Source organism: Ciconia boyciana, chromosome 36 (assembly GCF_034638445.1).
Source record: "Ciconia boyciana chromosome 36, ASM3463844v1, whole genome shotgun sequence".
In the NCBI taxonomy this organism is placed as follows: Eukaryota; Metazoa; Chordata; class Aves; order Ciconiiformes; family Ciconiidae; genus Ciconia; species Ciconia boyciana.
In genome coordinates, this window is record NC_132969.1 from 78,605 (window position 1) to 106,331 (window position 27,727).

Genomic DNA, 27,727 nt, shown 5'->3' on the forward strand with positions numbered 1-27,727 from the left:
GTAGCTGAGTGGAGGTGATCCCTGTTTTGGGGTGTAGCTGGGTAGGGGTAAGCTGTTTTGGGGTGACTCCCGTTTTGGGGTGCAGCTAACTCCAGCTATCCCCTATTTTGGGGTGCAGCAGGGGGCTACCCCCATTTTGGGGCTAATGTAGCTCAAGGTAACCCCAATTTTGGGGTGCAGCCGGGCAGGGGTACCCCCATTTTTGGGTACACCTGAGGGACCCCTTCCCCAACTCCACGCTGGGGTTGACCCCCACCACACGGTTCCTCCCCCCGCCCCCATCTTATCGGAGGGGGGGGGTCACCCCCATATTGTGGGATGGAACCCCGAAACTCACCGGCAGCTGATTGGCCGCTCCCCCAGGTGCTCCGCCCCTTCCTGCTGCGCCGGCTGAAGGTGGACGTGGAGAAGCAGATGCCCAAGAAGTACGAGCACGTCCTCAAATGCCGCCTCTCCAAGCGCCAGCGCTACCTCTACGACGACTTCATGGGCCAAGCCAGGTGGGTGGCACGTCCCCGCGCGTCCCCCACGCGTCACCCGCATCCCTTCCCGCCCCCCCCCCCCCACCCTTGACCTTCCCCGTGTCCCCCTCCGGCAGCACCAAGGCCACCCTGGCCAGCGGACACTTCATGAGCGTCATCAACGTGCTGATGCAGCTCCGTAAGGTGTGCAACCACCCCGACCTCTTCGAGCCCCGGCCCGTCCACTCGCCCTTCATCACCGAGGGCATCTGCTTCGTCACCGCCTCCCTCGTCCTCCGCGCCCTCGACCCCGACCCCTTCAAGGTGACGACGCCGACGGAGCAGGCGCGGGGTTGGGCCGGGGAGGGGTTTGGGGGGTACCAGGAGGTGGTTCGAGGTGGCGTTGGGTGCCCTGGTGCTGTCACCAGCAACCAGGAATAACAGGGTGGCCTCGTGGTGGCACTTCTGGGGAGGCAGTGGCACCATGGTGGCCTCGTGGTGGCACTTCTGGGGAGTTGGAGGCACCATGGTGGCCTTGTGGTGGCACTTCTGTGGGGATGGAGGCACCATGGTGACCTTGTGGTGGCACTTCTGGGGAGGTGGAGGCACCATGGTGGCCTTGTGGTGGCACTTCTGGGGAGGTGGAGGCACCAGGGTGACCTTGTGGTGGCACTTCTGTGGGGGTGGAGGCACCATGGTGGCCTTGTGGTGGCACTTCTGTGGGGATGGAGGCACCATGGTGGCCTTGTGGTGGCACTTCTGGGGAGTTGGAGGCACCAGGGTGACCTTGTGGTGGCACTTCTGGGGAGTTGGAGGCACCAGGGTGACCTTGTGGTGCCACTTCTGTGGGGGTGGAGGCACCATGGTGGCCTTGTGGTGGCACTTCTGGGGAGTTGGAGGCACCAGGGTGGCCTTGTGGTGGCACTTCTGTGGGGATGGAGGCACCATGGTGGCCTTGTGGTGGCACTTCTGGGGAGTTGGAGGCACCAGGGTGGCCTTGTGGTGGCACTTCTGGGGAGGCGGAGGCACCAGGGTGGCCTTGTGGTGGCAATTCTGGGGAGTTGGAGGCACCATGGTGGCCTTGTGGTGGCACTTCTGTGGGGATGGAGGCACCATGGTGGCCTTGTGGTGGCACTTCTGGGGAGTTGGAGGCACCAGGGTGGCCTTGTGGTGGCACTTCTGGGGAGGTGGGGGCACCATGGTGGCCTTGTGGTGGCACTTCTGGGGAGGTGGAGGCACCATGGTGGCCTTGTGGTGGCACTTCTGGGGAGGCGGAGGCACCAGGGTGGCCTTGTGGTGGCACTTCTGGGGAGGTGGAGGCACCAGGGTGACCTTGTGGTGGCACTTCTGGGGAGGTGGAGGCACCAGGGTGACCTTGTGGTGGCACTTCTGGGGAGGTGGGGGCACCATGGTGGCCTTGTGGTGGCACTTCTGGGGAGGCGGAGGCACCATGGTGGCCTTGTGGTGGCACTTCTGTGGGGGTGGAGGCACCATGGTGGCCTTGTGGTGGCACTTCTGTGGGGGTGGAGGCACCAGGGTGACCTTGTGGTGGCACTTCTGGGGAGGCGGAGGCACCATGGTGGCCTTGTGGTGGCACTTCTGTGGGGGTGGAGGCACCATGGTGGCCTTGTGGTGGCACTTCTGGAGAGTTGGAGGCACCAGGATGGCCTTGTGGTGGCACTTCTGTGGGGGTGGAGGCACCATGGTGGCCTTGTGGTGGCACTTCTGGGGAGGTGGAGGCACCAGGGTGACCTTGTGGTGGCACTTCTGTGGGGGTGGAGGCACCATGGTGGCCTTGTGGTGGCACTTCTGGAGAGTTGGAGGCACCAGGATGGCCTTGTGGTGGCACTTCTGTGGGGGTGGAGGCACCATGGTGGCCTTGTGGTGGCACTTCTGGGGAAGTAGAGGCACCAGGGTGACCTTGTGGTGGCACTTCTGGGGAGTTGGAGGCACCAGGATGGCCTTGTGGTGGCACTTCTGGGGAGGCGGAGGCACCATGGTGGCCTTGTGGTGGCACTTCTGTGGAGGCGGAGGCACCAGGGTGGCCTTGTGGTGGCACTTCTGGGGAGGTGGGGGCACCATGGTGGCCTTGTGGTGGCACTTCTGTGGGGATGGAGGCACCAGGGTGACCTTGTGGTGGCACTTCTGGGGAGTTGGAGGCACCATGGTGGCCTTGTGGTGGCACTTCTGGGGAGTTGGAGGCACCAGGGTGGCCTTGTGGTGGCACTTCTGTGGGGGTGGAGGCACCATGGTGGCCTTGTGGTGGCACTTCTGGGGAGTTGGAGGCACCAGGGTGACCTTGTGGTGGCACTTTTGTGGGGGTGGAGGCACCATGGTGGCCTTGTGGTGGCACTTCTGGGGAGGTGGGGGCACCATGGTGGCCTTGTGGTGGCACTTCTGGGGAGGTGGGGGCACCAGGGTGGCCTTGTGGTGGCACTTCTGGGGAGGTGGAGGCACCAGGATGGCCTTGTGGTGGCACTTCTGGGGAGGTGGAGGCACCATGGTGGCCTTGTGGTGGCACTTCTGTGGGGATGGAGGCACCATGGTGGCCTTGTGGTGGCACTTCTGGGGAGGCGGAGGCACCATGGTGGCCTTGTGGTGGCACTTCTGTGGGGGTGGAGGCACCATGGTGGCCTTGTGGTGGCACTTCTGTGGGGGTGGAGGCACCAGGGTGACCTTGTGGTGGCACTTCTGGGGAGTTGGAGGCACCAGGGTGACCTTGTGGTGCCACTTCTGTGGGGGTGGAGGCACCATGGTGGCCTTGTGGTGGCACTTCTGGGGAGTTGGAGGCACCAGGGTGGCCTTGTGGTGGCACTTCTGTGGGGATGGAGGCACCATGGTGGCCTTGTGGTGGCACTTCTGGGGAGTTGGAGGCACCAGGGTGGCCTTGTGGTGGCACTTCTGGGGAGGCGGAGGCACCAGGGTGGCCTTGTGGTGGCAATTCTGGGGAGTTGGAGGCACCATGGTGGCCTTGTGGTGGCACTTCTGTGGGGATGGAGGCACCATGGTGGCCTTGTGGTGGCACTTCTGGGGAGTTGGAGGCACCAGGGTGGCCTTGTGGTGGCACTTCTGGGGAGGTGGGGGCACCATGGTGGCCTTGTGGTGGCACTTCTGGGGAGGTGGAGGCACCATGGTGGCCTTGTGGTGGCACTTCTGGGGAGGTGGGGGCACCAGGGTGGCCTTGTGGTGGCACTTCTGGGGAGGCGGAGGCACCAGGGTGGCCTTGTGGTGGCACTTCTGGGGAGGTGGAGGCACCAGGGTGACCTTGTGGTGGCACTTCTGGGGAGGTGGGGGCACCATGGTGGCCTTGTGGTGGCACTTCTGGGGAGGCGGAGGCACCATGGTGGCCTTGTGGTGGCACTTCTGTGGGGATGGAGGCACCATGGTGGCCTTGTGGTGGCACTTCTGGGGAGGTGGAGGCACCATGGTGGCCTTGTGGTGGCACTTCTGTGGGGGTGGAGGCACCAGGGTGACCTTGTGGTGGCACTTCTGGGGACATAGAGGATATGGGGACGCAGCAGCCACATGGCTCAAGATCCCCATGACCAGGTTTATGGGGACACAGGTGACATAGAGACAACCCGAGGTGACCCAGGCCACCCTGTCATTGTCACCAGCACCCAGGGCCACCACCATGACCCTGTGGTGGCAGCTCTTGGGGCTGTAGGGGGACACAGGTGAAGGTCTGAGATGCCACCATGCCCAAGACTCCGGGGCCGTGGCGAGGGTGGGGGACAGCAGGTGACGTCCCCACGGTGTCCCCGCAGCACGTGGACATGGGGCTGTTCGACCTGGTGGCCCTGGAGGGCCGGGTGTCCCGCTACGCCGCCGACACCTTCCTGCCCCGCTGGCGGGTGACACGTCGCCTGGTCGAGGACGTCGCCGCTGCTCCCGACCCCCCGCCGCGCCCCAAGCCCGTCCGCATGAAAGTCAACCGGTGAGGGGGACGACGGGGACGCTGGGGTGGCCTTGGGGACACCGTGGGTGGCTCGGGGGCACTGAGGTGGTGGTGGGGCCCTTGGGGACACCAGGGACCCCCTTGGGGACACTGGAGTGATGGGGAGAACTTGGAGACACCAGGGCAGCCCTGGGGACACCAAGGGGGCCTTGAGGACACCAGGGAGCTTTGGGGACACCGGGGTGGCCTTGGGGACACCATGGGCATTTTGGGGTCACTGGGATGGTGGTGGCGGTTTTGGGGACAGCAGTGGCCCCTTGGGGACACTTGGGTGATGGGGGGAACGTGGAGACACCGAGGGGGCCTTGGGGACACTGGGATGGCCTTGGGGTGACTGCCATGGTGGTGGGGCCCTTGGGGACACCAGGGGCTTCTTGGGGACACGTGGGTGATGGAGGGACCTTGGGGCCACCAGGGACCCCTTGGGGACACGTGGGTGATGGAGACACCTTGGGGCCACCAGGGACCCCTTGGGGACACTTGGGTGATGGAGGGACCTTGGGGCCACCAGGGGAGCCTTGGGGACACGTGGGTGATGGAGGGACCTTGGGGCCACCAGGGACCCCTTGGGGACACGTGGGTGATGGAGGGACCTTGGGGACACTTGGGTGATGGAGGGACCTTGGGGACACCAGGGACCCCTTGGGGACACGTGGGTGATGGAGAAGCCTTGGGGCCACCAGGGGAGCCTTGGGGCCACTTGGGATGGCCTTGGGGCCACCAGGGACCCCTTGGGGACACGTGGGTGACGGAGGGACCCTGGGGCCACTTGGGATGGCCTTGTGGCCACCAGGGGTGGCTTGGGGTCCCTAGCACGGGGTGGGGCCCTTGGGGACATCGCCCTGGGGGGTGGGGGTGTGACAGGACCCCCAGGGAGTCAGGGTGCCTGGGGGGTGTGTGGTTGTGCCAGCACCCTGGGGAATTTGGGGTGCCCGGGGGTGTTGGGGTTCCTGAGGGGGGTCACGGTACCCCAGATGATGGGGGGCGGGGGACCCCCTGACCCCCCTGCCCCCCTGCCCCCCCAGGATGCTGCAGCCGGTGCCGAAGGCGGAGAGCCGGGCCCTGCTGCTGCTCAACAGCCCCCGCCCCGGGGGGGGCCCCCCCGCCCCCTGGGGTGCTGCCCCTCGGCCCCGCCCCCGCCCGCCGGACACGCCCCCCGCCCGCCGGACACGCCCCCCGCCCGCCGGCCCCCCCCCCGTGCTGGTGGCTCCCGCCCCTCCCGGCGTGACCTTGGCTCCCGCCCTGCTGGCGCCCGCCCCCTGCCGTAGGCCCCGCCCCCGCCGGCGGGGCTCCGCCCCCCGCCGCTGCCACCGCCCCCCTGCTCCCCCCCGGGGGGGCGGGGCTGGGGCTGGGGCTGGGATTGGCCCTGGCGGCCCCTCCCCGGCCCCCCCACCCTCCTGCCTGCACTGGCCCCGCCCCCCGCCGGCCCCGCCCACGGTGAGAGGGCAGGGCTCGGTGGGGGGGTGGGGCCTGGGGAGGGGTGGGAGGGGCTTACGGAGAGGCGGAGCCTGGGAGGGGGGTGGTTTGAGGTTGAGGGGTGGGGCTTGGAAGGTGGGCGTGGTTTGAGGGGCAAGGTGGGCGGTCTGAGGTGGGCGGGCCTTAAAGGTGGGGCGTGGTCTGGTGGGAGGAGGCGGGGCTTGGCCAATGGGCAGAGCTGGGGACTGGGAGGTGCTTAAGAGGGGCGGGGCTTAGGGGCATTAATGATCAGCGCAGGAGGCGGAGCTGGGTGGGGTGGGGCCGGAGAGGGGTGTGGCTTAGAAGCCATTATCTGAGTGGGTGGGGCTTGTAAAGGAGGCGGGGCCAGCCCTCGCCCTGGGCACTAAGCAAGGGGGCACTGTGTGGGCGGGGCTTTGCACCGCGTGGGCGGGGCCTTCTGCCCCGTGGGCGGGGCCTCCCCCCTCCATTAACCCCTTCCCTCCCGCAGCCCTGCCGCCCGCTCCCCTGGCCGCTCCCCCCGCGGCGGGCGCCCCCCGCCCCCAGCCCCCCAACCCCACCTTGGGGCAAGGGGGCCCCCTGGCCGCCTACGCCCTGCCCGGCCCCGGCCCGCAGCGTCTCCTGCTGGCCCCGACATGCAGGCCCGCCTGCCCTGTGAGTAGCCCCCCAAACACTCCCCTCCCCCAAAACACCCCTCCCCCAATCACCCCTCCTCCTATTTTGCCCCCCCCAATAATTTAAAGGGGGTCCCCTAAATACGTGTTGTTTCCTCCCCCCCCTGTAGCCGGCGAGGTGGTGAGCATCGGGCAACTGGCGGCGCTGGCCCAGAGGCCGGGGGACCCCGGGGGCGGCCCCGGGGGGCCAAGCCCCTCACCCTGCAGCTGCAGGGCAGCAAACTCACCCTGGCCGCCCCTGCGGCACCTGGCCCTCGCCCCCCGCGGCCTCCCACGTAAGTTGGGGACCCCCCTCCCCCTTCCGCCGCCTGCCCCCCGCTTTTGGGGGGAGTAGCCCCTTCCACCCCCCTGCTAAGTTGGGGAGGGGGCTTATGGGGGGATGGGGTGACCCCCCCCAGCTGTACCCCAAAGTGGGGGTTCCTTCCTTATGGGGTGAGCCCAGGTTGGGGGGGCACAACCCCAAAATAGGTGGAGACCTCCAAAAGAGGGAGGGGTGCCCCGATGATGGGGGGGACCCTGAGATGGGTGGGTGGGGGACCCTAAAATGGGTGGGGGGACCCTGAGATAGGTGGGGGGCCCTGAGATGGGTGGGTGGGGGACCCTAAAATGGGGGGGCCCTGAGATGGGTGGGGTGGCCCCCCAAAGGTGGGTGGGGACCCCTAAAGGTAGGGGCCCCAAAGAGAGGTGTGGGACCCAAAAATGGGTGGGGGGGACCCCAAAGGGGGGGTGGGGCTCCCCAAAAGCGGGTGGGCACCCCTATATGGATGGGTGGGGCCCTGAACAAAGAGCTGGCCCCCCCCCAGTTTTGGGGGGCACAGGGGGTTTTGGGGTGCGCCCTGACTCCCCCCTGCCCTCCCCCCAGGGAACGTGGTGCATCTGGTAGCGGCTGGGGGGCAGCACCCGCTCCTGGGCCCCCCCGCCCACGGCACCCTGCCGGCCCCCGTCGCCCCCCGGCCCCCGCAGGGGTCCCCCGCCGGGACCCCCCAGCCCCCTCCCACCATCGGCCTCCCCATCACCGCCGCCCAAGGTAAGAAAGGGGTGGGGGTCTCTGGGTGCCCCCCCCAAGTTGCTGGGACCCCTCTGGGTGCCCCTGAGTCCCACCCAGACCCCCTGGGTGCCTCTGGGACCCCCACCCCAACACCCTTAGGTCCCCCTGGGACCCCCAAGATGCCCCTGGGCCCCCTTGGGACCCCTTAGCCCTCCTCTGGGTGCCCCTAAGCCCCTGGGACCCCCAGGACCACCCTGGGTCCCCCAGGACCCATCTAGGTGCCCCTGAGCCCCCCCAAGACCAGTCTGGGTGCCCCTGGACCCCACAGATTTCTCTGGGTGCCCCCAGGGACCCCCTAACCCCTCTGGGTGCCTCTGGGACCCCTCCCAGACACCTTTGGGTGCCCCTTAACCCCTCTGGTGGTCTCCTGGACCCCCTGGGTGCCCCTGAGACCTCCTCGACCCCCAGGAGCCCCTTGGGTGCTCCTAGGACCCCCAGGACCCCTTTGGGTGCCCCTGTAACCTCTCTGGGTGCCCTCAGGACCCCGCCTGGGTGCCCCCGAGCCCCCCAGATGCCCCAGGACCCCTTTGGGTGCCCCCAAGCCCCCCAGATGCCCCAGGACCCCTTTGGGTGCCCCTGAGCCCTCCCTAGACTCCTCTGAGTACCCTCGGGACACCCTTGGGTGCCCCTGGGACCCCCCAGAACGCTCTCAGGACCCCTCTGGGTGCCTCTGGGACCCCTCCCAGACAGCTTTGGGTGCCCCCATAACCCCTCTGGGGGCCTCCAGGACCCCCTGGGTGCCCCTGAGCCCCCTCGAACCCCCCAGGATCCCTCAGGGTGCCTCTAAGCCCCCTTGGGTGCTCCTAGGACCCGCAAGGACCCCTTTGGGTGCCCCCAAGATCCCTCTGGGTGCCCCTGAGCCCCCTTGGGACACCCCAGGACCCCCTTGGGTGCTCCTAGGACCCCCAGGACTACTTTTGGGTGCCCTTGTACCCCCTGGGTGCCGCTGAGCTCCCCCAGATGCCCCAGGACCCCTTTGGGTGCCCCTGAGCCCTCCCTAGACTCCTCTGAGTACCCTCGGGACACCCTTGGGTGCCCCTGGGACCCCCCAGAACGCTCTCAGGACCCCTCTGGGTGCCTCTGGGACCCCTCCCAGACAGCTTTGGGTGCCCCCATAACCCCTCTGGGGGCCTCCAGGACCCCCTGGGTGCCCCTGAGCCCCCTCGAACCCCCAGGATCCCTCAGGGTGCCTCTAAGCCCCCTTGGGTGCTCCTAGGACCCCCAAGGACCCCTTTGGGTGCCCCCAAGATCCCTCTGGGTGCCCCTGAGCCCCCTTGGGACACCCCAGGACCCCCTTGGGTGCTCCTAGGACCCCCCCAGGACTACTTTGGGTGCCCTTGTACCCCTCCTGGGTGCCGCTGAGCTCCCCCCAGATGCCCCAGGACCCCTTTGGGTGCCCCCGAGCCCCCCAGATGCCTCAGGACCCCTTTGGGTGCCCCTGAGCCCCCCAGATGCCCCAGGACCCCTTTGGGTGTCCCAGAGTCCGCCCCAGGACCCCTTTGGGTGCCCCCGAGCCCCCCAGATGCCTCAGGACCCCTTTGGGTGCCCCCAAGCCCCCCCAGATGCCCCAGGACCCCTTTGGGTGCCCCTGAGCCCTCCCTAGACCCCCTGAGTACCCTCAGGCCACCCTTGGGTGCCCCTGGGACCCCCCAGAACGCTCTCAGGACCCTTCTGGGTGCCCCTGACCCCCCCATAGACCCTTCTGGGTGCCCCCAAGATCCCTCTGGGTGCCCCTGAGCCCCCTTGGGACACCCCAGGACCCCTTGGGTGCTCCTAGGACCCCCCAGGACTCCTTTTGGGTGCCCTTGTACCCCCTGGGTGCCGCTGAGCTCCCCCAGATGCCCCAGGACCCCTTTGGGTGCCCCCGAGCCCCCCCAGATGCCCCAGGACCCCTTTGGGTGCCCCAGAGCCCCCCAGGACCCCTTTGGGTGCTCCCGAGCCCCCCCAGATGCCTCAGGACCCCTTTGGGTGCCCCTGAGCCCCCCCCAGATGCCCCAGGACCCCTTTGGGTGCCCCAGAGCCCCCCAGGACCCCTTTGGGTGCTCCCGAGCCCCCCCAGATGCCTCAGGACCCCTTTGGGTGCCCCTGAGCCCCCCCAGATGCCCCAGGACCCCTTTGGGTGCCCCAGAGCCCCCCCCAGGACCCCTTTTGGGTGCCCCTGAGCCCCCCAGATACCCCAGGACCCCTTTGGGTGCCCCTGAGCCCTCCCTAGACCCCCTGATTACCCTTAGGCCACCCTTGGGTGCCCCTGGAACCCCCAGAACGCTCTCAGGACCCCCTTTGGGTGCCCCCGAGCCCCCAGATGCCTCAGGACCCCTTTGGGTGCCCCTGAGCCCCCCCCCAGATGCCCCAGGACCTCTTTGGGTGCCCCCGAGCCCCCCCAGATGCCCCAGGACCCTTTTGGGTGTCCCAGAGTCCGCCCCAGGACCCCTTTGGGTGCCCCCGAGCCCCCCTAGATGCCCCAGGACCCCTTTGGGTGCCCCTGAGCCCTCCCTAGACCCCCTCTGGGTGCCCCCAAGATCCCTCTGGGTGCCCCTGAGCCCCTTGGGACACCCCAGGACCCCCTTGGGTGCTCCTAGGACCCCCAGGACTCCTTTTGGGTGCCCTTGTACCCCCTGGGTGCTGCTGAGCTCCCCAGATGCCCCAGGACCCCTTTGGGTGCTCCCGAGCCCCCCAGATGCCTCAGGACCCCTTTGGGTGCCCCTGAGCCCCCCCAGATGCCCCAGGACCCCTTTGGGTGCCCCAGAGCCCCCCAGGACCCCTTTGGGTGCTCCCGAGCCCCCCCAGATGCCTCAGGACCCCTTTGGGTGCCCCTGAGCCCCCCCAGATGCCCCAGGACCCCTTTGGGTGCCCCGGAGCCCCCCAGGACCCCTTTGGGTGCCCCGAGCCCCCCAGATGCCCCAGGACCCCTTTGGGTGCCCCTGAGCCCCCCCCAGATGCCCCAGGACCCCTTTGGGTGTCCCAGAGTCCCCCCAGGACCCCTTTGGGTGCCCCCGAGCCCCCCCAGATGCCTCAGGACCCCTTTGGGTGCCCCTGAGCCCCCCAGATGCCCCAGGACCCCTTTGGGTGCCCCTGAGCCCTCCCTAGACCCCCTGAGTACCCTCAGGCCACCCTTGGGTGCTCCCTGGGACCCCCAGAACGCTCTCAGGACCCTTCTGGGTGCCCCTGACCCCCCCCATAGACCCTTCTGGGTGCCCCCAAGATCCCTCTGGGTGCCCCTGAGCCCCCTTGGGACACCCCAGGACCCCTTGGGTGCTCCTAGGACCCCCCAGGACTCCTTTTGGGTGCCCTTGTACCCCCTGGGTGCCGCTGAGCTCCCCCAGATGCCCCAGGACCCCTTTGGGTGCCCCCGAGCCCCCCCAGATGCCTCAGGACCCCTTTGGGTGCCCCTGAGCCCCCCAGATGCCCCAGGACCCCTTTGGGTGTCCCAGAGTCCGCCCCAGGACCCCTTTGGGTGCCCCCGAGCCCCCCCAGATGCCTCAGGACCCCTTTGGGTGCCCCTGAGCCCTCCCTAGACCCCCTGAGTACCCTCAGGCCACCCTTGGGTGCCCCTGGGACCCCAGAACGCTCTCAGGACCCTTCTGGGTGCCCCTGACCCCCCATAGACCCTTCTGGGTGCCCCAAGATCCCTCTGGGTGCCCCTGAGCCCCCTTGGGACACCCCAGGACCCCCTTGGGTGCTCCTAGGACCCCCCCAGGACTCCTTTTGGGTGCCCTTGTACCCCTCCTGGGTGCCGCTGAGCTCCCCCAGATGCCCCAGGACCCCTTTGGGTGCCCCGAGCCCCCCCAGATGCCCCAGGACCCCTTTGGGTGTCCCAGAGTCCGCCCCAGGACCCCTTTTGGTGCCCCGAGCCCCCCCAGATGCCTCAGGACCCCTTTGGGTGCCCCAAGCCCCCCAGATGCCCCAGGACCCCTTTGGGTGCCCCTGAGCCCTCCCTAGACCCCCTGAGTACCCTCAGGCCACCCTTGGGTGCCCTGGGACCCCCAGAACGCTCTCAGGACCCTCTGGGTGCCCGGGAGGGCTTGGGGGGCTTTTTTTGGGGGGGGTGACGCTCCTGTCCCCCTCCCGCAGTGCCGACGCCGCTGGTGAACAGCGGGGGTGGTGAAGATCGTGGTGCGGCAGGCACCCCGCGACGGGCTGGCAGCCCCCCGCCCCCCCCAGCACCCCCACCCGCACCCCGACCCCCCGGCCCCCCGGGCGACCCCTGCTGCGGGTGCTGCCCGCGCCCCCCGCCGGCGTCCCCCCTGCCGCCGCCACCACAGCCGCCGCCGGCCCCGATCTGATGGGTGAGTGTCTGACCCCCTCCCCCAGCACCCATGGGTGCCCCCCCCCCCTTTGGGGCCCTACCCCATTCTTCTGGGGGTCCCACGTGGCCGTGGGTGCCCCCACACCCATGGGTGCTCCCACGTGCCCTTGCGTGCCCCTCTGCACCCGTGGGGGCCCCCCGCTCTCCTGGGGGCCCCCCCATGCTGGGGGGGTGCCCCACATGTCCTTGGGTGCCCACCACACCCATGGGTGCCCCTATATGCTATGGGGTGCCCCAAATCCCCCTGGGTGGCCCCACCCCGAACCCTGGGTGCCCCCCAACACCCATGGGTGCCCCTAACATGCTATGGGGTGCCCCAAATCCCCCTGGGGGCCCCCCAACACCCACGGGGGGCCCCACCCTGAACCCTGGGTGCCCCCCAACACCTATGGGTGCCCCTGCATGCTATGGGGTGCCCCAAATCCCCCTGGGTGCCCCCCAACACCCATGGGTGGCCCCACCCCAAACCCTGGGTGCCCCCAACACCTGTGGGTGCCCCAAATCCCCCTGGGTGCCCCCCAACACCCATGGGTGGCCCCACCCCAAACCCTAGGTGGCCCCCAACACCTATGGGTGCCCCTGCATGCTATGGGGTGCCCCAGATCCCCTGGGTGCCCCCCAACACCCATGGGTGCCCCAAATCCCCTCTGGGTGCCCCCAACACCCACGGGTGGCCCCACCCCAAACCTTGGGTGCCCCCCAACACCTATGGGTGCCACTGCATGCTATGGGGTGCCCCAAAACCCCCTGGGTGGCCCCACCCCAAACCCTGGGTGCCCCCAACACCCATGGGTGCCCCTATATGCTATGGGGTGCCCCAAATCCCCCTGGGTGGCCCCACCCCGAACCCTGGGTGCCCCCCAACACCCATGGGTGCCCCTATATGCTATGGGGTGCCCCAAATCCCCCTGGGTGCCCCCCAACACCCATGGGTGGCCCCACCCTGAACCCTGGGTGCCCCCAACACCTATGGGTGCCCCTGCATGCTATGGGGTGCCCCAAATCCCCTCTGGGTGCCCCCAACACCCATGGGTGTCCCCACCCCGAACCCTGGGTGCCCCCCAACACCCATGGGTGCCCCTGCATGCTATGGGGTGCCCCAAATCCCCTGGGTGCCCCCAACACCCATGGGTGGCCCCACCCGAACCCTGGGTGCCCCCAACACCTATGGGTGCCCCTGCATGCTATGGGGTGCCCCAAATCCCCCTGGGTGGCCCCCAACACCCACGGGTGGCCCCACCCCAAACCTTGGGTGCCCCCAACACCTATGGGTGCCACTGCATGCTATGGGGTGCCCCAAATCCCCTGGGTGGCCCCACCCCAAACCCTGGGTGCCCCCCAACACCCATGGGTGCCCCTATATGCTATGGGGTGCCCGTATATGCTGTGGGCCCCCTCCCCGGGTACCCCCCTGCACCCATGGGTGCTCCCCCCACCCTGGGTGCTCCCCCACGCTATGGGGTGCCCCCCAAGGCTCAGGGTGCCCCCCGGGTACCACCAGCCCCCCCGACCCCCTTCTCTCCCCCTCCCCTGCAGCACCCGTAGCACCCGCAGCACCCACAGCACCCGCCGCCCCACCGTCGCCGCCGCCGCCCCCCGGGGCTCCCCCGGCCCCCCGCTGCCGCCGCCGCCCCCGGGAGGAGCCCGAGGGGCCGGGGGACCCAGCCCCCCAGCACCCACCCCCACCGGCCGCCCCCCGCCGCCAGCCCCCGCCCCGCCACGCTCCCCTTCTACCTGGTAAGCGCCCCAGGAAACGGGGGGCACCCATGGGTGGGGGCACCCATGGATGGGGGGCACCTATGAGGGGTGCTGGGGGGGGCACAATGAGGGGATAAGGGGTATTGGGGGCACCCATGGGTGGGGGGAGCACCCTGGGGTCCCTCTGGGAAGGTACGGGGCAACCGGGGTGGGGGGGAGCACCCAAGGGTGGGGGGTGTCCCAAGGGTCCCAATGGGGGGGGGGGGCACCCATGGGGGTGTAAGGGGGATTTGGGGGGGGCACCCGTAGGGAGACAACCGAGGAGGGGGTACCCAGGGGTCCTTATGGGGCGATTTGGGGGCCACCTGAGGGTAGGGGAGCACCCATGGGTGGGGGCACCCAGGGGTCTCCATGGTGGGGGGGGGCCTCGAGGGGAGGGGTCTGGGGTGCTGGGTGACCCCCGGGGGAGGGAATGCATGACATCCTGGGGGCAGATTTTGGGTGACGGGGGTCCTGGGTGACACCCAGCAGGGGGCACCCCAGGGTGGGGGTTCCCAGTTTCGGGGTCGTGCCCCTCCCCACAGGGGTGCGGGGGGGCTGCCCTGGGACGGGGAAGGTTTGGGGCTGCTCTGGGGGTACCAAGGTGGGTCTGGGGGTACTGGCGGGGGGTCGACCTCACCCCCCCACCCCCCATCCCGTGTCCCCCCCAGGAGTCCCTGGAGGCGAAGCGGGGCGGGGCGGGCGGAGCGGCTGGAGCGGCTGCTGCGGCTGAACGAGCTGCGCTGCGGGCTGGCCCCCCTCTACGGCAGCGCGGTGCTGGGGCTCTGCACCCTGCCCCCCCGCCCCCCCGGGGGGCGCCCTGGCCCGCGCCGCCCTCGCCCCCCCCCAGCGCCTGCAGCAGCTCCAGCCCCTCCCCGACAGGTACGGGGGGACCCAGGCGTCGGGGGGGGGGGGCGTAGGGTTTGGGGGACCTGAGCATTGAGGGGAGGGGTCAGGGGTTTGGGGGCCCAGGGTTTGGGGAGGGAGGGGGCCAGGGGGTTTGGGGGGCCCAGGGGTCTGGGGGACCCAGGCATTGAAGGAGGGAGCCAGGGGATTTGGGGGACCCAGGGTTTGGGGAGGGGTCCGGGGGGCCGTAGGGTTTGGGGGACCTGAGAATTGAGGGGAGGGGGCCAGGGGGTCTGGGGGGCCCAGGGGTCTGGGGGACCCAGGCATTCGGGGGACCCAGGCATTGAAGGAGGGAGCCAGGGGTTTGGGGGACCCAGGGTTTGGGGAGGGAGGGGGCCAGGGGGTTTGGGGGCCCAGGAGTCTGGGGAGGGGTCTGGGGGGCCGTAGGGTCTGGGGGGACCCAGGCATTCGGGGGGACCCGAGCACTGAAGGGGGGCCAGGAGGTTTGGGGGACCGAGGTGTTTGGGGGCACCCAGGGTTTGGGGAGGGAGGGGTCCAGGGGGTTTGGGGGCCCAGGAGTCTGGGGGGGCCATGGGGTTTGGGGGATCCAGGGTTTGGGGAGGGGTCTGGGGGGGCGTAGGGTTTGGGGGGACCTGAGCATTGAGGGGAGGGGGCCAGGGGTTTGGGGGACCCAGGGTTTGGGGAGGGAGGGGGCCAGGGGTTTGGGGGCCCAGGAGTCTGGGGAGGGGTCTGGGGGGCTGTAGGGTCTGGGGGACCCAGGCATTCGGGGGACCCGAGCATTGAAGGGGGGGCCAGGGGGTTTGGGGGACCCAGGGTTCAGGGAGGAGGGGTCCAGGGGTTTGGGGGGCTCCAGGGGTTTGGGGAGCCCAGGGTTTGGGGAGGGAGGGGGCCAGGGGGTTTGGGGGGCCCAGGGGTCTGGGGGGACCCAGGCATTCGGGGGACCCAGGCATTGAAGGAGGGAGCCAGGGGTTTGGGGGACCCAGGGTTTGGGGAGGGAGGGGCCAGGGGTTTGGGGGGCTCCAGGGGTTTGGGGGCCCAGGAGTCTGGGGAGGGGTCTGGGGGGCCATAGGGTTTGGGGGACCCAGGGTTTGGGGAGGGAGGGGTCCAGGGGTTTGGGGGTCCAGCAGATTTAGGGGTGTCCAGGGTTTTGGGGGTTCAGGCATCTGGGGGGGTCCAGGGGTTTAGGGGGATCTGGGGTTTTGGGGGGGGGGGGTCCAGGTCTCTGGGCGAGGGGTCCAGGGGTTTGGGGGGGGGGTCCAGGCATCTGAGGGGACCCAGGTATTTGGTGGGGGAGGGGCGTCCAGGGAATTTGGGGTGACCCAGGCCTCCGGGGCGGGGGGGGGGGGGGTCCCCAATCGTGTCCCCTCCCCGTGTGTCGTGTCCCCCCCAGGTTCATCTTCGTGCTGCCGCCGGTGGAGGCGCGGGGGTGGCCCTGCACAGCTGCCGGCCCCCCCCCTGGCGCCTGCGGCAGCGCGCCCAGCTGGAGCAGCGCCTGCGGGAGGAGCTGGCCCCCCGCGGGCGAGCCCTGCACCGGGTGCTGCGCAGCATGCGCACCCACTTCCCCGACCTGCGCCTCATCCAGTACGACTGCGGTACGTGGGGACAGCGGGGACGGGGGGGACAGCGGGGACGGGGGGCGTTGGGGACATTGGGGACGTTGGGGGTGTTGGGGACGTGGGGGACAGCGGGGAGCTGGGTGCTGCGCAGCGTGGGCACCCACTGCCCCGACCTGCGCCTCAGCCAGCGCGACTGCGGGACGTGGGGACAGCGGGGACGTTGGGGACGTGGGGGGCATTGGGGACATTGGGGACAGCGGGGATGTGGGGGGCGTTGGGGACGTTGGGGACATTTGGGACGTTGGGGGCGTTGGGGACGTTGGGGACAGCGGGGAGCTGGGTGCTGCGCAGCGTGGGCACCCGCTGCCCCGACCTGCGCGACTGCGGGACGTGGGGACAGCGGGGACATTGGGGACATTGGGGATGTCAGGGACGTGGGGGCGTTGGGGACATTGGGGGTGTTGGGGACGTGGGGGGCGTTGGGGGTGTTGGGGACATGGGGGGCGTTGGGGACATGGGGGACAGCGGGGAGCTGGGTGCTGAGCAGCGTGGGCACCCGCTGCCCCGACCTGCGCCTCATCCAGTGCGACCGCGGGACGTGGGGACATTGGGGACAGCGGGGACGGGGGGGACGTTGGGGACATTGGGGACGTTGGGGGTGTTGGGGACGTGGGGGGCGTTGGGGACAGTGGGGACGTTGGGGACAGCGGGGAGCTGGGTGCTGCGCAGCGTGGGCACCCGCTGCCCCGACCTGCGCCTCAGCCAGCGCGACTGCGGGACGTGGGGACGTTGGGGACGTTGGGGACAGCGGGGACGTGGGGGACATTGGGGACATCCGGGGCGTTGGGGACATCAGGGGGGTTGGGGACATCAGGGGGGTGGGGACATAGGGACACTGAGGACGTGGGGGACATCAGGGAACCGGGTGCTGCACCAGCACCCACTTCTCTGATCTCCCCCTGTTCCCCCTCCCCAGTCCTGGGGACACTGAGGACGTTGGGGACATCAAAGACATCGAGGGTGTTGCGGACATTGGGGACATCAAAGACATTGAGGGTGCTGGGGACATCAGGGACATTGGGGACATTGGGGGTGTCCGGGACGTCAGGGAGCTGGGGTGCACCCACGTCCCCCATCTCCCCCTAATCCCCCCTTCCCCAGTCCTGTGGACACTGGGGACACTTGGGGACACTGGGGATATCAAGGGCATTAGGACGTTGGGGACATCAGGCGTGTTGGGGACGTTGGGGACATGAGGGACACCCAGGACGTGGGGGACATCAGGGAGCAGGGGGTGGCACAAGCACCCACTTCCCCACCTCCTAGTGCCATCCCCGTGTCCCCAGCGATGTCCCCGTGTCCTTAGTGCCACCCCCGTGTCCCCAGCGACGTCCCCAGTGATGTCCCCATGTCCCTGGTGCCATCCTCACCCCGCCATGTCCCAAACGGGAGCTGTTGCCACCCCCCTGGGTGCCATCCTTATGTCCCCACCAATGTCACCGTGTCCCTGCTAATGTCCCCGTGTCCTTAATGACATCCCTGTGATGTCCCCGTGTCCCTAGTGCTGGCCCCGTGTCCCCACCGATGTCCCCATGTCCCTAGTGATGTCCCCACATCCCCGTTGATGTCCTCACTGATGTCCCCATGTCCCTACAGATGTCCCCATGTCCCCAGCGATGTCCCCATGTCCCTAATGATGTCCCCACTGATGTCCCCATGTCCCTAATGACGACCCCATGTCCCCACCGATGTCCCCATGTCCCTCGTGATGTCCCGATGTTCCTCATGCTGTCCCCACTGATGTCCCCATGTCCCCAGCGATGTCCCCATGTCCCTAATGATGTCCCCACTGATGTCCCCATGTCCCTAATGACGACCCCATGTCCCCACCGATGTCCCCGTGTCCCCAGTGATGTCCCCATGTCCCCAGCGATGTCCCCATTGCTGACCCCAAGTCCCCACCGATGCCCCTAGTGAAGTCCCCATGTCCCTAGTGATGTCACCACCAGTGTCCCCATGTCCCCAGCTAGGGCTCCATGTTCCTAATGATGTCCCCAGTGATGTCCCCATTTCCCTAATGATGTCCCCATGATGCCCCATGTCCCCAGTGTTGTCCCCGAATCTCTGTTGATGTCCCACTTGATGTCCCCATGTCACTAATGATGTCCCCACTGATGTCCCCATGTCCCTAGTATTGTCCCCATTGATCTCCCCATGCCCCACCGGTGTCCCCATGTCCATACTGATGTCCCCAATGATGTCCCCATGTCCATACTGATGTCCCCACGTCCCTAGTATTGTCCCCATTGATCTCCCCATGCCCCACCGGTGTCCCCATGTCCCCAGTGATGTCCCCAGTGATGTCCCCATGTCCATACTGATGTCCCCACGTCCCTAGTATCATCCCCATTGATCTCCCCATCGTGTCCGCATGTCCCCACACCGCCACCCCATCCCCCGTCCCCATCACGAAGGGGGGGGGGGGGGGTCACCCTGCCCCTCCCCCTTGGCGGTGGCCCCCGGTGACACCGGCGTCCCCCCCCAGGGAAGCTGCAGACGCTGGACGTGCTGCTGCGGCGCCTGAAGGCGGGGGCCCACCGCGTCCTCATCTTCACCCAGATGACCCGGATGCTCGACGTCCTCGAGCGCTTCCTCACCTACCACGGCCACATCTACCTGCGCCTGGACGGCAGCACCCGCGTCGAGCAGCGCCAGGTGGGGGGGGACCCAGGAGTTTGGGGGGGACCCTGGCATCTGGGCCACGACACCCTTGGACCTCCCCATGGAGACCCAGGTCTCCAGGAACCTCCCCCTGGTCCCGTCTTGGAGCCACATCTCAATGGCTTCATAGTGGTAGGTAGGACTCAGGTGTCCGGGGGGACCCAGGTGTCCAGGCACCCACACCCTTGGACCTCCCCATGGAGACCCAGGTCTCCAGGAACCTCCCCCTGGTCCTACCTTGGAGCTCCATCTCAATGGCTTTGTAGTGGTAGGGAGGACTCAGGTGTCCGGAGGGACCCAGGCATCTGGGCAACACCACCCTTGGACCTCCCCATGGAGACCCAGGTCTCCGGGAACCTCCCCCTGGTCCCATCTTGGAGCCACATCTCAAGGGCTTGATGGTGGCATGGAGGACTGTGGTGTCCAGGAGGGGACCCAGGTGTCCGGGGGGACCCAGGTGTCCGGGCACCAGCACCCTTGGACCTCACCGTGGAGACCCAGGTCTCCAGGAACCTCCCCCTGGTCCCGTCTTGGAGCCACATCTCAAGGGCTTGATGGTGGCATGAAGGATCCTGGTGTCCAGGAGGGGACCCAGGCATTTGGACACCAGCACCTTTGGACCTCCCCATGGGGACCCAGGTGTCCAGGACCCTCCCCCTGATCCCACCTTGGAGCCACATCTCAAGGGCTTCATAGTGGTAGGGAGGGCCCAGGCGTCCAGGCATGGGGATCCAGGTGTCCAGGAACCTCCCCCTGGTCCCACCTTGGAGCCACATCTCAAGGGCTTGATGGTGGCAGAGAGGACCTAGGTGTCCATGGAGGTCCCAGGTGTCCAGGAAGGGACCGAGGCATCCGGGCACCAACACCCTTGGACCTCCCCATGGAGACCCAAGTGTCCAGGAACCTCCTCCTGATCCCACCTTGGAGCCACATCTCAAGGGCTTGATGGGGGCAGGGAGGAACCTGGTGTCCAGGGGTGACCCAGGTGTCCAGAGGGGGACACCCAAGCATCTGGGCCCCCATCTAACGTGGGACCCCGGTGTCCGGGTCCCCCCTTGCAGGCCCTGATGGAGCGTTTCAACGCCGACAAGCGCATCTTCTGCTTCATCCTCTCGACCCGCAGCGGCGGGGTCGGCGTCAACCTGGCGGGTGCCGACACCGTCATCTTCTACGACAGCGACTGGAACCCCACCATGGACGCTCAAGCCCAGGACCGGTGCCACCGCATCGGCCAGACTCGTGATGTCCACATCTACCGGTAACGTTCAGTTCCCGGACTCCAGGGTCCTCGCCTGGACGCCTGGGTCCTCCATGGTCACCTCACCCCCACCGCTTTGTCCCCTCCTCAGGCTCATCAGTGAGAGGACGGTGGAGGAGAACATCCTCAAGAAGGCCAACCAGAAGAGGATGCTGGGAGATATGGCCATCGAAGGGGGGAACTTCACCACCGCCTACTTCAAGCAGGTAGATGAGGACCTGGGTGTCCAGAGCGGGGACCCAGGCGTCTGGGCCACGACACCCTTGGACCTCCCCATGGAGACCCAGGTCTCCAGGAACCTCCCCCTGGTCCCACCTTGGAGCCACATCTCAAGGGCTTGATGGTGGCATGGAGGATCCTGGTGTCCAGGAGGAGACCCAGGCATCCAGGAGGAGATCCAGGTGTCCGGGGGGACCCAGGCATCTGGGCACCCACACCCTTGGACCTCCCCATGGAGACCCAGGTCTCCAGGAACCTCCCCCTGGTCCCACCTTGGAGCCACATCTCAAGGGCTTGATGGTGGCAGAGGGGACCCAAGGTGTCCGGGGGGGACCGAGGTGTCCGGGCCTGGCACTGACCCCACCCCACCCCACCCCCAGCAAACGATCCGGGAGCTGTTCGACATGGCGCCGGAGGAGCCAGGGCGCCGGGAGCCGGACAAGGAGAAGGACAAGGACAAGGAGAGGGACAAGGACAGGGACGGGGACATCCCCCCCGATGAGGACGAGGACCCAGCAGCCACCCGGCGCACCCACATCCTCGAGCAGGTGGGGCCACGTGTCACCCCACGTCCCCCCGATATCACCCTGATGCCACCGCGTGTCCCCACATCCCCTGATGTCCCATGTCCCCTGGTGGCCCTGATGGCCCCAGCATCCCTGATGGCCCCAACATCCCCGATGTCCCCTCATCTCCCTGATGTTCCTGATGTTCCCAACATCCCCGATGTCCCCTCATCTCCCTGATGTTCCTGATGTCCCCGATGTCCCCTCATCTCCCTGATGTTCCTGATGGCCCCCTGATGTTACTCACATCCCTGTGTCCCCTGATGTCCCCCATGTCCCTGATGGCCCCAAAGACCCCTGATAGCCCCCACATCCCTGTGTCCCCTGATCTCCTTGATGTCCCCTGATGTCCCCCACATCTCCATGTCCTTAATATCCCTGCTGTCCCCTGATACCCTTGATGTCCCTCATGTCCTTGATGTCCACCTGTCTCCATGAAGCCCCTTGATCTCTTTAATGTCCCCAACATCTCAGATGTCCCCAACATCCCTGATGTCCCCCACATCCCTGTGTCCCCCTGATCTCCTTGATGTCTCTTGATGTCCCCTCATGTCCCTGATGTCCCTTCATGTCCCCTACATACCTGTGTCCCCTGCTGTCCCCTGATACCCTTGATGTCCCTCATGTCCTTGATGTCCACCTGTCTCCATGAAGCCCCTTGATCTCCTTGATGTCCCCAACATCTCAGATGGCCCCAACGTCCCTGATGTCCCCCACATCCCTGTGTCCCCTGATGTCCTTCATGTCCCCACTGGCCCCACCACCCCTCATGGCCACAACGCCCCTAACGTCCCCCGATATCCCTGATGTCCACCACGTCCCTGATATCACCCACATCCCTGTGTCCTCCGATGTCCCTCATGGCCCCTGATGTCCCTCATGTCGCTGATGTCCCCTTAACGTCCCCGCTGTCCCCAGGCGCTGTGCGGGGCGGAGGACCCCGAGGACATCCGGGCGGCCTCGCAGGCGCAGGCGGAGCGGGTGGCGGCGCTGGCCGAGTTCAGCGAGAGCCTCAGCCCCGAGGAGGAGCGGGGTGGCCCTGAGCCTGAGGAGGAACTCTCCAAGGCCGAGCAGGAGATCGCCGCCCTGGTTGAGCAGGTGGGGACCCAGGCGTCGGGGGGCTTGGGGGGGGACCCAGGTCTCCAGGGGCTTGAGGAGAACCTGGGTGGTTGGGGGTCTGGAGGGACCAAGGTCTCCAGGGGTTGAGGAGAACGTGGGTGGATGGGGAGCTGGAAGGACCAAGGTCTGCAGGGGGTTGAGGAGAACCTGGGTGGATGGGGAGCTGGAAGGACCAAGGTCTCCAGGGGTTGAGGAGAACCTGGGTGGTTGGGGTGTGGAGGGACCCAGGTCTCCAGGGGCTTGAGGAGAACCTGGGTGGTTGGGGGTGTGGAAGGACCAAGGTCTGCAGGAGGTTGAGGAGAACCTGGGTGGATGGGGAGCTGGAAGGACCAAGGTCTCCAGGGGTTGAGGAGAACCTGGGTGGATGGGGGTCTGGAAGGACCAAGATCTGCAGGATGTTGAGAAGAACCTGGGTGGTTGGGGGTCTGGAGAGACCAAGGTCTGCAGGGGGTTGAGGAGAACCTGGGTGGATGGGGAGCTGGAAGGACCAAGGTCTGCAGGGGGTTGAGGAGAACCTGGGTGGTTGGGGGTGTGGAAGGACCAAGGTCTGCAGGGGTTGAGGAGAACCTGGGTGGATGGGGAGCTGGAAGGACCAAGGTCTGCAGGGGGTTGAGAAGAACCTGGGTGGATGGGGGTCTGGAGGGACCAAGGTCTGCAGGAGGTTGAGGAGAACCTGGGTGGTTGGGGGTCTGGAGGGACCAAGGTCTCCAGGGGTTGAGGAGAACCTGGGTGGTTGGGGGTCTGGAGGGACCCAGGCGTCCGGGGAGGTTTGGGGCCACCCAGGGGGAGGTTGGGTGGACCCAGGCGTCCGTTGCGGCAGCTGACGCCCATCGAGCGCTACGCCATGAACTTCCTGGAGGCGTCGCTGGAGGACGTCAGCCGCGAGGAGCTGAAGCAGGCGGAGGTGCGTGGACGGGAGCACCCGTGGGTGGGGAGCACCCGTGGGTGGGGGGGGGGCACCCCTCAGGGTCTTGCCATGGGGTAGGGAGCAGCCAGGGTGGGGGGGCTGTGGGGGTCCCAGAGGGTCCCGCCTTGGGGTGGGGCCACCCATAGGGAGTCTCACTGTGGGGCAGGGAGCACCCATAGGTCCCTGGGTAGTGGCGGGGGCACCCATGGGTGCCCCAGTATGGTTTGGGGGGCACCTGCGGGTCCTGCTGTGGGGCAAAGAGCACCCACGAGGTCTCGCTGTGGGGCAGGGGGTACTCGGGGCGGGGTCCGGCCGTGGGTCGGGGGCACCCATGGGTGCTGCCTCCGCAGGAGCAGGTGGAGGCGGCGCGGAAGGACATCGACCAGGCCAAGGGGGGGGGGGCGCTTCCGCCTGCCCCCCAGGAGGAGGAGGAGGAGGAGGCGGCCGCCGCCCCGGGGGGGGACGAAGGCCCGGGGGGACCTCGCCGGCCCCGGCGGGTGCGGGGTCCCCCCCGGCCCCTCCCCGAGCGCCCCGGCACCCGCGCCAGCCGGCGCCTGCGGGCCGCCGGGACGGCCAACCGGGCCCCCCCGGCGTCCCCGCGGGTGACGCCGCCGCCGCCGCCGCGGGCCGCCCCGACGTCGCCGCGGGCCGCCCCGGCGTCCCCCGCACGCCACCCACGTCCCCCGGGAGCGGGACGTCCCCCGGCCTTCCCGGCCCCTCCGGCCGCGGCCACAGCCGCCCCGGTGACATCGCAAGCCAACGCGGTGACGTCGCAAGCGGCCCCGGTGACGTCGCAAGCCAACGCCACGACGTCGCACGCCGCCCCGGCGACGTCGCACGCGACCCTGCTCCTGCCCGCCGCCCCCGTGACGTCGCAAGCAATCCCTGTGTCATCGCAACCGGCCCCGGTGACGTCACAACCACCCCCAGTGATGTCACAAACACCCCCGGTGACATTGCAGCTGGCCCCGGTGACGTCACAATCGCTCCCATTGACGTCGCAACCGGCCCCGGCAGCCACCAAAGCAGCCGCAGTGACGCCGCAACCGCCCCTTGCCCCGTCCCAGGCACCGGTGACGCCCAGCACCCCGCCGCCGCCGCCGTCACACCCGGCGCCGGCGACATCGCACCTGGCACCGGTGACATCGCACCCAGCGCCGGCGCCATCCCAGGTGACTCCCCCGCCTTCCCAGGCGGCGCCGGCGCCACCAGACACAGCGCCGACGACGTCGGCCACGCCGCCGGCGACGTCACCGCCGCCGCCGGCGCCCTCGGAGGCATCGCCGGTGACGCCGGAGGGGCCGGGGGGGACGCCGGCGAGCGGGGCGGGACCGGGCGGGGCCGGGCGGGGCCCCCGCCGCCGCCGCAGCGCTGACGTGGAGATCCGGCAGAGCCGGGGGCCGGGACCGGCGGCCAAGGTGCTGCGGCAGCTGCCGGGGCGGTTGGTGACGGTGCTGGAGACCCCCGTCCCCGGCCGACCCCGGCGCCGCCGCCACGACCCCCCCGGCGCCAGCCCCAGCCCCGGCGCCAGCCCCGGCCCCCCCAAACGCCGCCGGGGCCGCCCCCCCAAGCGCCGGGGGGGACCGCGCCGCCGCCACCACGACCCCCCCAGCAAACGGCGGCGGGGGCGGCCGGCTGGGGGGGGGTCGGTGGCAACGGGGGCCCCCCAGAGCCCCGGCAAGCGGCGGCGGGGGCGGGCCCCTGCCGGGCGTCCCCCGACAGCAGCGCCTCGCCGCCCCGGCCCCCGCAGCACCCGCCGGCACCCCGGGGCCCCCCTCATGGCCCCCCTGGAGCGGGAGCCGGGCCGGCGCCGGCGGCGTTCTCCCCCGCCGTCCTCGGAGGAGGGGGGGAGCGGGGACGAGGGGGGCCGGCGGCGACCCCCGCCAGCGGCGCCGGCGGGCGGGTGGGGGCTTCCCGGCACCGCCGACGGCGGCCTCCGCCCCGGCCCGGCGGGGGCGGCAGCGGCGGCGGCAGCAGCCCCCGGCGCTGCGCGGCACCCCCCGCCGCCAACACCCGCTCGGCCACCGCCGCCCCCACCCCACCTGGGGGTCCCCCAGCGCCCCCCGACACCCCCTCGGCGGCGGTGGCGGCCGTCCGCGGCCGCAAGGCCAAGACGTGACCCGCCCGGCCGCCCCCCTGCGGTCCGAGGGGGCCGGCAAGATGGCCGACCGGGGCCCTACGAAGGGCTGAGTGGGGCGGCGTGGCGGGGGGGGGCGGGGGGCGGGGGCCACAAGATGGCCGGCGGGGTTGGTCCCGGAGGGTCTGGGCGGACGGGCCCAAAATGGCCGACCAGGCGCGCACAAAATGGCCGACCAGGCGCCCACAAAATGGCCGACTGAGCGCGTGCAGAATGGCCGATTTGGTGCCCACAAAATGGCTGACCAAGCACCTACCAAATGGCCGACTGGGCGCCCACAAAATGGCCAACTGGAGCCCCCTCAAAATGGCCGACCAGGCGCAGCTTCCGACTGGGCGGCCCTAAAAAGGCCGACCTGGCCCCGCCCTCAAAATGGCCGATCTGGCGCTTTCGAAGGAGCCCCCTCAAAGTGGCCGACGGGAACCGCCTCAAGATGGCCGACCGAGACGACCCTCCAGAACAGCCAAGCTGGTGGCCCCACAAGATGGCCGACGCGCCCGCTCAAAATGGCCGACTGGAGCCGCTCCAAAATGGCCGCCCGGGTGACCCCGAGATGACCGTCGGTGACCCCAAGATGGCCGACCTGGCCCACGCAAAATGCCCGATGGGGCCCCAAGATGGCCGACCGGAACATCCCAAAATGGCCGCCCAGGTGACCCCAAGATGGCCGACTTGGCAGAGGGATGATGTCAGGGGCGACGACTAGCTTGAACCCTGTGATGTCAGAATGGGCGCTCGTACTTGGTGATGGCTGAGCTGGCGATGTCGGAACCGGCAGCCATCTTGAAGGCAGTGATGTCAGAGGCGGTGGCCATCTTGGTCCAGGTGATGTCACAACCGGCAGCCATCTTCCATGCCGTAATGTCAGAGGCGGTTGCCATCTTGAACCCGGTGATGTCAGAAATGGCAGCCATCTTGAACGCAGTGATGTCAGAACCATGGAGTAGCTGTGTGATGTCAGAGCTGGCAGCCATCTTGAACGCAGTGATGTCGGCAGTGGCCATCTTGAGCAGTGATGTCAGAACCGGCAGCCATCTTGAACCAAGTGATGTCAGAGCCAGCAGCCATCTTGATCCCAGCGGATGTTAGAGCTGCCAGCCATCTTGATCTCAGTGGACGGCAGCGCGGGCGGCCATCTTGACCATGGCAGATGTGGGAACTAGCCGCCATCTTGACTCCAATGGATGTCATAACCAGCGGCCATCTTGAAACGCAGTCAGCGTCGCAGCCAGTGGCCATCTTGACCCCAGCGGACGTGAGACTCGGCGGCCATCTTGACCTCAGTGGATATCAGAGCCGGTGGCCATCTTGACTCTGGCAGACATGGCACCTGGCAGCCATCTTGGCTCCAGCAGACGCCAGCGCTGGCGGCCATCTTGATCCCAGCAGATATAGGACCTGGCGGCCATCTTGACTCCAGCGGACATCCAAGCCAGCGGCCATCTTGACTCCAGCGGACATCGGAGCCGGCGGCCATCCTGACCCTGGCAGGGATGAAACCCGGCGGCCATTCGATTCCGGTGGCCGGTCGGAGCCGGTGGCCATCTTGACTCCAGTGGACATCGGAGCCGGCGGCCATCTTGACCCTGGCAGAGATGAAACCCGGCGGCCATTCGATTCCAGTGGCCGGTCGGAGCCGGTGGCCATCTTGACCCCGGCAGCTACACCCACCCGGCAGCCCCCTCGCCCCACCCGCGGCCATCCCAACCGGCGGCCATCTTGCGGCGGGAGCTGGCGGAGTCGCGGGGCTCCGGGGGGGGACCCCGGGGGGTGCCGGGGGAGGGGGGGCGTTTTTTACCCGTGTACATTGGCGGGGGCCCGACCCCCTGTACAGCCCCATGTAAAATAGGTTCCTTTTGAACACGATCTATGCAAAGGTGCTTTGTGCTGGGCTGGGGGGCCGGAATTTGGGGGGGGGTGGGGGGGTGGCGGGGAAGGTTTTGGGGTGCCGGGGAGATGGGGGGGATCATGGGGGGCCCCTCCCACCCCCCAGCGTGGGGCACCGTGTACAGATGGCGGCTGTAAGCTTTCCTGCGGGAGAATGCGATGAATAAAGGGTTGAAAATGGAGAGTTTTGGGGACCCCCTCACACCCACCCCCCCAGGAGATGGGGGTCCCGGGCATCCGGGGTGCCCATGGAGTTGAGGGGAGGGGTTAAGAGCGTATTTATGCAGTTAAGGGGGTCTCTGGGGGGGGGGGTGTCTTAAAATTTGGGGGGGTCCCAGAGGGTTGAGGGGATCCCCAAGGGGTTGGGGGGGGCCCCAAGGGGATCCCTGGGGTGGGGTTCCCGTGGGGTGAAGGGGGTCCCTTGGAGGGGGGGGGGGTGTCATGGGGTTGGGGGAGATCAGAGGAGGTTTGGGGGTGCCATGGGGCTCGGGGGGGTTTCTATGGGGCTGAGGGGATCCCATGGGGCTGGGGGGGGGGGGGCGTCCCTATAGACCTTGGTGTCGGGTCTCCGTGGGGCTGGGGAGAGATGGGGGGCTTCCGTGGGGAGAGGGGGGTCTCTGAGTGGGGCTGTGGGGCTGCAGGGGTCCCTATGGGGCGAAGGGGGTCCCTTGGGGGCCTTATGGGGCTGGGGGGTCCTTTGGGAGTCTTATGGGGCTGATGGGGTCCCTATAGGGCTGGGGGAGCCCTGGAGGTTGGAGGTCCCTATGGGGCGGGGGGGGTCCCCATGGGGTGAAGGGGTCCCTGGGGAGAGAGTTATGGGGTGGGGGGAGGTCAGAGGGGGTTTGGGGTGCCATGGGGCTGGGGGGTCCTTG

At 68.5% G+C, this 27,727-nt stretch overlaps 1 protein-coding gene across 1 annotated transcript in view; it reads left to right on the top strand.

Moving 5' to 3' along the window:
* Positions 1-25,674, top strand: part of SRCAP (Snf2 related CREBBP activator protein) — a 50,809-nt gene extending 25,135 nt beyond the window's left edge. The window contains 18 exon segments of the mRNA XM_072849075.1: positions 364-500; positions 599-785; positions 4,229-4,398; positions 5,445-5,500; positions 6,429-6,507; positions 6,638-6,703; positions 14,290-14,392; positions 14,469-14,500; positions 15,876-15,904; positions 15,907-16,077; positions 18,587-18,756; positions 19,824-20,020; positions 20,112-20,226; positions 20,620-20,787; positions 21,724-21,903; positions 22,745-22,828; positions 23,182-24,272; positions 25,287-25,674. Coding sequence (XP_072705176.1) covers positions 364-500; positions 599-785; positions 4,229-4,398; positions 5,445-5,500; positions 6,429-6,507; positions 6,638-6,703; positions 14,290-14,392; positions 14,469-14,500; positions 15,876-15,904; positions 15,907-16,077; positions 18,587-18,756; positions 19,824-20,020; positions 20,112-20,226; positions 20,620-20,787; positions 21,724-21,903; positions 22,745-22,828; positions 23,182-24,272; positions 25,287-25,674 — 3,423 coding nt within the window.
* Positions 25,675-27,727: the final 2,053 nt, after the last annotated feature.